The 10,000-nt window shown below is 50.6% G+C and overlaps 1 protein-coding gene across 1 annotated transcript in view; it reads right to left on the reverse strand.

The window, feature by feature from the left end:
- asap2a (ArfGAP with SH3 domain, ankyrin repeat and PH domain 2a) overlaps positions 1-10,000 on the reverse strand; it is a gene marked incomplete at both ends in the record, with an annotated part of 88,039 nt that overhangs the window by 11,543 nt on the left and 66,496 nt on the right. The window contains 6 exons of the mRNA XM_080547542.1: positions 1,137-1,252; positions 2,118-2,203; positions 3,351-3,540; positions 5,411-5,505; positions 7,943-8,076; positions 9,652-9,818. Of these exons, the coding sequence (XP_080403668.1) occupies positions 1,137-1,252; positions 2,118-2,203; positions 3,351-3,540; positions 5,411-5,505; positions 7,943-8,076; positions 9,652-9,818 (788 nt within the window). The remainder of the gene's footprint in view (positions 1-1,136; positions 1,253-2,117; positions 2,204-3,350; positions 3,541-5,410; positions 5,506-7,942; positions 8,077-9,651; positions 9,819-10,000) is intronic.

Here is a 10,000-nt window from a genome sequence, read left to right on the forward strand (position 1 = left end):
TGGCAGGGCGCATCTTGGCAGGGCCTCTCTCTGTCTGTAACACACACACGCACACTCACACACGCACACATACACACGCGCACACACACACGCACACGGCCTCCCTGTTCTTTTTGGTCGACCGTGATGCTGAAGACGCATAATTAGCAGGTTTCCCACACTACAGCGTCTCCGTCTCCTCCTCTCTGCCTCTCTCTGGTCTCCTCCTCTCTGTCCTCCTCCTCTTTCTCTCTCTGTTCTCTGTTATCAACGGCTGCTGCTGTCTGAGTCAGGCTGAGGCACAGAGAGAGAGAGGTTGGGGCTGGGAGAAAAAAAGTGCTGTCAGGGTCCATTGGCAGACCCAACGCCCTCTGGGAACTCCATGGGGAGGGTGTGTGTGTGTGTGGGTGTGTGTGTGTGTGTGTGTGTGTGTGGGTGTGTGTGTGTGTGTGTGTGTGTGTGTGTGTGTGGGTGTGTGTGTGTGTGTGTGTGTGTGTGTGTGTGTGTGTGTATGTGTGGGAGTGTGTGTGCGTGCGTGCGCGTTCATAACCAATTAACTTTCTTTTGGCAGTCTCAGACTCCTAGTTTCATAACCAAAGCCGACATTAATTTGACTCACACGCCACTGGATGACTTGACGCCAGTAACAGTAAACAGGAAGTCTTTTCCCTCACTTTTCCTTCTTAAGCCTCCATGGCTTCCATGCTTGTTGTCGACCCAGACGTCCTGCTGTGACCCTCCCCCCCACAGAGAAGGGGGTACACGGTCCTGGCTGTTGGTATCTCTTCCCTATCTCTGTTGGTATCTCTTCCCTATCTCTGCTGGTATCTCTTCCCTATCTCTGCTGGTATCTCTTCCCTATCTCTGTTGGTATCTCTTCCCTATCTCTGTTGGTGTCTCTTCCCTATCTCTGCTGGTATCTCTTCCCTATCTCTGTTGGTATCTCTTCCCTAGCTCTGTTGGTATCTCTTCCCTATCTCTGTTGGTATCTCTTCCCTATCTCTGCTGGTATCTCTTCCCTATCTCTGTTGGTATCTCTTCCCTATCTCTGCTGGTGTCTCTTCCCTATCTCTGCTGGTATCTCTTCCCTATCTCTGCTGGTATCTCTTCCCTATCTCTGCTGGTATCTCTTACCTATCTCTGTTGGTATCTCTTACCTATCTCGATGGAGGCCTTGCCCCTCAGCAGCAGCTTCAGACACTCGCTGTTGTCCGTCAGACAGCAGTAGTGGAGCGCCGTGCTGCCTTTGGCCGTCTGCTTGTCCAGGTTGATGCTGGAGGGGGAGGGGACATGGAAGGGGAGGGGACATGGAGGGGAGGGGACATGGAGGGGGAGGGGACATGGAAGGGGAGGGGACATGGAAGGGGAGGGGACATGGAGGGGAGGGGACATGGAGGGGGAGGGGACAGGGAGGGGGAGGGGACATGGAAGGGGAGGGGACATGGAAGGGGAGGGGACATGGAAGGGGAGGGGACATGGAAGGGGAGGGGACATGGAGGGGAGGGGACATGGAGGGGGAGGGGACAGGGAGGGGGAGGGGACATGGAGGGGGAGGGGACATGGAGTGGACATGGAGGGGGAGGGGACATGGAGGGGAGGGACATGGAGGGTTTGTTTTAGCTTTTTTTTCTTTTCCTTATAAATATTTTTTAGGTTATTTCTGCTTCATTCATCTCTGGGGGGGGGGGGATACCTCCGCAGCAATAGCAGCCAGGGTACGAGGTTACGGTAGGGGAGAGGCTGGTGGAGGCCGAAACCGAAGGCTTTACTGCACATTCCAATGAGCCCGTCCTCTGATTTCTACCTCCACCAGCCTCCCCTGGGTGAAGCAGAAGCTATAACCAAGATCCAATGTTTGTATTGGTCATGGAGTGCTTATGTGGTCAGGACAAAAGCTCCTGACCCTAGTTACAATATCTATGACATCACGCTTATGACAGTGTTATGTTTGAACCTCGTCCAATTAAAAAGTAGAAGCATCACACTCAATTTCCAGATGCAACAAAATGTGGTTTGATAGGACAACAGTTGCGGCCGTAGCCTTTGTCAAGTCTTAAATACTCAAGTCTTAAAAACCTTGCCCGATACCACATTGTTGTTTTTCTTTTTTTCTTTCTTTCTTTGAGCCGCTTCCTTACCTGTTCTGAGTGAGGAAGTCTACGATGTGGAGGGACGTTCTGTCTACCAGTCTGACCGCCAGGTGAAGAGCCGTCTCCCCTTGTTCCTGAAACACGCCAGCGTCAGACACCCAATCAGAATTGCTTGTATTACATCTTACTCTATAACAGGGTATATACAGGAATCTTGAGGTTAATTTCAATACCTTTCTAAGACTTTTTAAAGACCTTGTCAATATTTTTCCAGACCTCACCGCCACTTGGAGCTGTAACCGTTTACATCAGTGACACCTTTAACTTAACAGTTTTAGTTTGCAATAGACTAGACCACTATCATACAACAGAATTTCCGGTTCATCTTAGTAAAAAATAAACTTTACTAAAAGTTTTTAGGACTCAAACTCGTTGGACAGAGTCCACTGTAGTAATACTGTATGGTAGTAAATTACTCCAATGGTATACAAGTAATGTGTGCAGTAGTTAGAATACTGTAACATGTTAATTTTTTACAGTGTGCGTGGCGTTGGTTAGGGGGTGGCAGTCTTTTGTATTCTTCCAAGAAGGGTTCCTGACACCTGAGGTATACACCCATGCCGTGTGCCCGGCTTTGATCAGTGGCTCTGCCCGCTGGGAGCGGAGGTGGTGGTGGAGCGGAGGTGGTGGTGGCGGGCCTAAACACGAGCCAGCGGGTCGATTGATGTTCTAACAGCTTTTTATTTATTTACGCCGCGGAAAGTGGAATTGCTGTTTATTCTCAGCCAGGAAGGAAACATCAACATCCATAGCGCTGGTTTCTTCAATCAAACATATTTCCTAGAACGAGCTTTCGTTTGTTTTTCGTGGTTGATTTTTTGGGACTGATTTTGAAGTTTGTTGCCTATTAACCTCCACATCCCTGACGTCACCTGATGAGACTGGAGTGACCTTCCTGAACCAGCGTCCCACTGACAGACAACCAAACCTGAACCTTAACCTTAACCCTAACCTTAACCTGAACCTCAACCTGAATCTTAACCCTAACCCTAACCTGAACCTCAACCTGAATCTTAACCCTAACCTTCACCTTAACCCTAACCTAATTTAGACCCTTACGGAAATGTAGCATCAGTTTGCTGGTCAGACATGTCCCTTTAGTTTTCCCTGGCACTCGCACTCGCACACGCACTCGCACTCGCACACGCACACGCACACGCACACGCACACGCACACGCACACGCACACACACACTCACACACTTCGTCCCGGAATACCCACGTGTCCGTTGGCGAGGGGGATGGGCTCCCTCAGGTCCACTCCCTCTGCGTACACCTGGATGAGGGAGAAGATGTCTCGGGCCTTGACGGCGTCGCACAGCGTGTGGAGTTTGGACGCCCCGTCCGGACACTTCCTCCTGGCGAAGCGCTTCTCTGTGTACTTGGCCGTGATGAAGTCCTTCCTGGCCTGCCTGCGGGGACACACACCAGAGATACAGACAGACTGAAGACACACCAGAGGTACAGACAGACTGAAGACACACACCAGACAGACAGACAGACTGGACACACACCAGAGGTACAGACAGACAGACTGGAGACACACACCAGAGGTACAGACAGACAGACTGGACACACACCAGAGGTACAGACAGACAGACAGACTGGACACACACCAGAGGTACAGACAGACAGACTGAAGACACACACCAGAGGTACAGACAGACTGAAGACACACACCAGAGGTACAGACAGACAGACTGGAGACACACACCAGAGGTACAGACAGACAGACTGGAGACACACACCAGAGGTACAGACAGACAGACTGGACACACACACCAGAGGTACAGACAGACAGACAGACTGGACACACACCAGAGGTACAGACAGACAGACTGAAGACACACACCAGAGGTACAGACAGACAGACAGACTGAAGACACACACCAGAGGTACAGACAGACAGACAGACTGAAGACACACACCAGAGGTACAGACAGACAGACTGGAGACACACACCAGAGGTACAGACAGACAGACAGACTGAAGACACACACCAGAGGTACAGACAGACAGACAGACAGACTGAAGACACACACCAGAGGTACAGACAGACAGACTGGACACACACCAGAGGTACAGACAGACAGACAGACTGAAGACACACACCAGAGGTACAGACAGACAGACAGACAGACAGACTGGAGACACACACCAGAGGTACAGACAGACAGACTGAAGACACACACCAGAGGTACAGACAGACAGACTGGAGACAGACACCAGAGGTACAGACAGACAGACTGGAGACACACACCAGAGGTACAGACAGACAGACTGAAGACACACACCAGAGGTACAGACAGACAGACTGGAAACACACCAGAGATACAGACAGACTGGAGACACACCAGAGATACAGACAGACTGGAGACACACACCAGAGATACAGACAGACTGGAGACACACCAGAGATACAGACAGACAGACAGACTGGACACACTGCTTGTGACACGTGTTCTCGGGTCTAAGTCATGCCTGTCTTACTGCTGATGGTTGCGTATATACAGTTGTTTTACTTTAGACCAGTGTACTTATTGTAAGTCGCCCTGGATAAGAAGGTCTGCTAAGTGACTAAAATGAAAACAATGACTCATGTGTGTGTGTGTACATGTGCATGTGTGTGTGTGTGTGTGTGTGTGTGTGTGTGTGTGTGTGTGTGGGGGGGGGGGGGTCTGGGAGGTTGAGAGAAGCAGCAGACACTGTCATTGGTTTCTTTGCTTTGAGCTCTAATAAAGCTGGGCTGAAAAGGGCTTATTAATAAATGTATAATTCCTATTATAAATGTCTCATTGTTACATTTATTATTATTATTATAAATGTCTTATTATTACATTTATTATTATTATTATTATTAATGTCTTATTATTACGGTACATTTATTATTATAAATGTTTTATTATTACTATTATAAATGTCTTATTATTACATTTATTCTTATTATTATTATTAAGGGCTTATTATTAAATGTATAATTATTATTATAAAGGGCGTATTATTCCCTCAAAACCTGCTTTTTTTAATCAAACATGTTCCAGCTATTGATGCCTTCCCTATAGTGCTTCAGTGTGAATGGGTATGAGTGTGTTTCAGTGAGGACATGTGACACAAGGTCACTCTGAGGTCACACCCCCATCTTCTCAACCAACCAGAACCAGTAACGGGGCGGAGGGAGGGGGAGGGCGGGAGACTTGTTTTGATGGTCTTTATTAAAACATCATCACTTCAAAAATATCACACCTAATGAGAAAGAGAGAGAGAGAGAGAGCGAGAACTTACATGTCACTAGCAGGGTTGGGTTTGACCACATCTTCAGCAGATAGACAAGCCTCCATGATCTCGTTAAAGCCTGCATTCCCCACATTCTTGGCCAGCTGCATGGTCGAACACACACACACACACACACACACACACACACACACACACACACACACACACACACACACACACACACACACACACACACAGAGAGACAGAGTCCATAAATGTGCAAATGAGTCTCCTATCTGAGAGCTCTCCAGAGAGTAATATGCATTTATCTCAGGGCCATTTCCTCTGCTTTAACAGCAAAGTGCGTGTGTATGTGTGTGTGTGTGTGTGTGTGTGTGTGTGTGTGTGTGTGTGCGTGCGTGCATTGTGGCCAGCGGATCTGGAACACTGACATCTAACAAGGGTCATCACTCCAACTGAGAGAACAAAGAAAAACACTGCAGCCTTTACGACTCATGGGGACGCTAAAAATCATAATTGGGATTTAATCCTCAAAGCCACACTGATATTAGAAAAAGGCCCAATGAAATGTGAAGCATTCATAGCGGAAGCGAGGCTCCAGAAGTCTCTAACCGGGTCTGCGGTCCCGCCGGGGCTGAGCAGAGGGAAAGAGAGGTCAACAGAACCAGGCCAAGGGCGTTGGCAAGCCTGGCTCTCTCTCTCTCCTACAGCACCAGCTGTAAATCACCATGGACCTCACCCTCTGAGGGTTCTGGCTCAAACGGAACTCGTTCTGCTTTGTTGTTTTGGCAATCGACAACATGGCCGCCGTCTGTAGATAGCTACCTTAACTGTACGTAGCTTACTGCTATTCCATCTCCTGTATATACCCTCTAACTACCGCACCTGTCACTTATCAACACCACGTTTTATGTTAACACTGTTTCCACTTCTGGTTGTTAGACGCTAAACTGCATTTCGTTGTCTGGTACTCGTACTCTGCGACGACAATAAAGTTGAATCTAATCTAGAAAAAATCTTCCGTGGCTGCCGTCCATCAGCTGTTCCTCATTCCAGTCAGGACGCTAACGTCGGTTTAATCGTCGTTTAATGAAAAATGCCAATAGATTTTTAGGTTTGGTGTAACGGATAGCTCCGCTCTGTACAGCTCCCAGCCTGTTGAAAAACATCAAATATAACATCTGGGGGCAGAGGTAGCCTAGAGGTTAGAGAGGTAGCCTAGAGGTTAGAGAGGTAGCTTAGAGGTTAGAGAGGTAGCCTAGAAGTCAGAGAGGTAGCCTAGAGGTTAGAGAGGCAGGTAGCCTAGAGGTTAGAGAGGCAGGTAGCCTAGAGGTTAGAGAGGCAGGTAGTCTAGAGGTTAGAGAGGCAGGTAGCCTAGAGGTTAGAGAGGCAGGTAGTATAGAGGTTAGAGAGGCAGGTAATCTAGAGGTCAGAGAGGCAGGTAGCCTAGAGGTTAGAGGTCAGGTAGCCTAGAGGTTAGAGAGGCAGGTAGCCTAGAGGTCAGAGAGGCAGGTAGCCTAGAGGTTAGAGAGGCAGGTAGTATAGAGGTTAGAGAGGCAGGTAATCTAGAGGTCAGAGAGGCAGGTAGCCTAGAGGTTAGAGGTCAGGTAGCCTAGAGGTTAGAGAGGCAGGTAGCCTAGAGGTTAGAGAGGTAGCCTAGAGGTCAGAGAGGCAGGTAGCCTAGAGATCAGAGAGGCAGGTAGCCTAGAGGTTAGAGAGGTAGGTAGCCTAGAGGTTAGAGAGGCAGGTAGCCTAGAGGTTAGAGAGGCAGGTAGCCTAGAGGTTAGAGAGGTAGCCTAGAGGTTAGAGAGGCAGGTAGCCTAGAGGTTAGAGAGGTAGCCTAGAGGTCAGAGAGGCAGGTAGCCTAGAGGTTAGAGAGGTAGCCTAGAGGTTAGAGAGGTAGCCTAGAGGTTAGAGAGGCAGGTAGCCTAGAGGTTAGAGAGGTAGCGTAGAGGTTAGAGAGGCAGGTAGCCTAGAGGTCAAAGAGGCAGGTAGCCTAGAGGTCAGAGAGGTAGCCTAGAGGTTAGAGAGGCAGGTAGCCTAGAGGTTAGAGAGGCAGGTAGCCTAGAGGTCAGAGAGGTAGCCTAGAGGTCAGAGAGGCAGGTAGCCTAGAGGTTAGAGAGGCAGGTAGCCTAGAGGTCAGAGAGGTAGCCTAGAGGTCAAAGAGGCAGGTAGTCTAGAGGTTAGAGAGGTAGCCTAGAGGTTAGAGAGGTAGCCTAGAGGTTAGAGAGGCAGGTAGCCTAGAGATTAGAGAGGTAGTCTAGAGGTCAGAGAGGCCGGCCAGCAATCGGAAGGTCGCTGGTTCGATCCCCACCTCGGTAGCAAGCTGCACGTAAGCTGGTGTGTGACCGGAGGGTTGCTGGCATCATATCGAAGGTGTCTACCGCTGCCGTTGTGCCCTTGAGCAAGGCACTTAACCTCCTTAACCCCCCCCCCCCCCTAACGCAGACTTCATACACGGGTTGTAGATGGGCTGAGAGGTCAGCCCCATGGCAACATGAGGGGTAAAACAGTATAAAAGGTATTAATGCAAAACAGAATGATCATTATTATTATTATTGTCGTCATCGTCATAGTTACCAAGAGTTCTGAGGTGCTGAGCACGTCCAGCGTGAGGGACTGGATCCTGGAGTAGTGGACGCCCAGCTCCCTGTGGATGCCGGAACATTCTATACAGGTCAGGATGCCCAGGTTGGTCGAGAGCCAGGTGGGATCTGAGGAAAAGAAGGGGAGAGAGAGAGAGAGAGAGGGAGAGGGAGAGAGAGAGAGAGAGAGAGAGAGAGAGAGAGAGAGAGAGAGAGAGAGAGAGAGGGAGAGAGAGAGCGGAGCAAGAGAGACAGAGAGAGAGAGAGAGAGAAAAGAGGGAGAGGGAGAGAGAGAGAGAGAGGGAGAGAGCGAGAGAGACAGAGAGAGAGGGAGAGAGAGAGAGAAAAGAGAGAGGGAGAGGGAGAGAGAGAGACAGAGAGAGAGAGAGACAGAGAGAGAGGGAGAGGGAGAGAGAGAGAGAGAGACAGAGCGAGAGAGAGAGAGACAGAGAGAGAGAGAGAGAGAGAGAGAGAGAGAGAGAGAGAAAAGAGAAAAAGGACAGAGGACAGGTAAATACACACAACGTCCTTGAAAGGGAAAGGCAGTGCCTTGGGGGGGAGGGATCTATTTCTGACGGGGATGTTAACCGCGTCTCTCGACATCTCCGCTGCTGTGGACCCTTAACAGCCTTAACAGCCTTCACAGCCTTAACAGCAGGCCCCAGGCCAGTCCTCCTCTCCTTACTGGACAATGTCACAGCAGTGACCGCTCAACCGTTAATCAAGTCTGACCTAGATACTCCAGTTTCTCTCTCTGTTAAGAGCAACCCCCCGCCCCCCCAGCCCCCCCCCCGCCGGCTCTGCAATCTCACTCCTCTCTCAAACATCACTGCAGCTCCCGGCCCGTCCAGACAGACCGGGCCAGCCCAGCTAAGCCGGTCCCTCCAGCTAAATCGGGTGGAGCAGGAGAACAGGCATGAATGGCGGGGGTTGCGGGGGTGGGTGGGCTGTGGCTGAGGAGGAAGAGCCGGCGACTGATGATCGCACGGTCAGCGGTTCGATCCCTGGCGTGGCCACGTGTGACCAGTCGAGGTGTCCTCGGGCAAGACACTGAACCCCCAAATGGCTCCCGACGAGTGCTTGGTGTGTGCATGTGAGTGCAAAAGGGGGTTGGGTGTTGGGGGTTGGTGGGGGATAAAGACGGAAGCCTCCTCTGTGTGTCTATGTGTGTGTGTGCGTGTGTCTGTGTGCGTGTGGGTAGTGTGTGTGTGTGTGTGTGTGTGTGTGCATGTGTGTCTGTCTGTGTGTCTGTGTCTGTGTGAGTGCGTGTGTCTGTGTGCGTGTGTGGGTAGTGTGTGTGTGTCTGTCTGTGTGTGTGCGTGTCTGTGTGCATGTGCATCTGTGTCTGTGTCTGTGTCTGTGTGTGTGTGTGTCTGTCTGTGTCTGTGTGTCTGTCTGTGTCTGTGTGTCTGTCTGTGTCTGTCTGTGTCTGTCTGTGTGTGTGTCTGTGTGTGTGTCTGTCTGTGTGTCTGTCTGTGTGTCTGTCTGTGTGTCTGTCTGTGTGTCTGTCTGTGTGTCTGTCTGTGTGTCTGTCTGTGTGTCTGTCTGTGTGTCTGTCTGTGTGTGTCTGTCTGTGTCTGTGTCTGTGTCCGTCTCTGTGTCTGTCTCTGTGTGTGTGTGTCTGTCTGTGTCTGTCTGTGTCTGTCTGTGTCTGTGTGTGTGTGTGTGTGTGTGTGTGTGTTTGTTATCTCTGGTCACACTCACTGGGAGCTCCGCAGTCGCAGCAGCGGTCGTTGCCGGTCATCCTCTTCACCTCCCCCAGGATGGCCTTGGTCAGCTCCTGCACGATGTTGTTCTCCCCCACGTGCTGGTCGCCCTTGAAGGCGTTGTTCAGCGCCTCCTCCTTGCTGTTCTGCAGCACCGAGATCCATCTGGGAGAGAGAGGATGGGGGAGGACGGGGGAGAGGGAGAGGGGGAGGGGGGGAGAGGGAGGGAGAGGGAGAGGGAGAGGGGGGGAGAGGGAGGGAGGGAGAGGGAGAGGGAGAGGGAGAGGGCGGTTAGTCACCGTTAATCAGGGGAAGGTCAGTGTAGGGTGAGAGTTGGGAAATGAGTA

This window comes from Nansenia antarctica (assembly GCF_963989245.1).
Source record: "Nansenia antarctica genome assembly, chromosome: 1".
NCBI classification, from domain to species: domain Eukaryota; kingdom Metazoa; phylum Chordata; class Actinopteri; order Argentiniformes; family Microstomatidae; genus Nansenia; species Nansenia antarctica.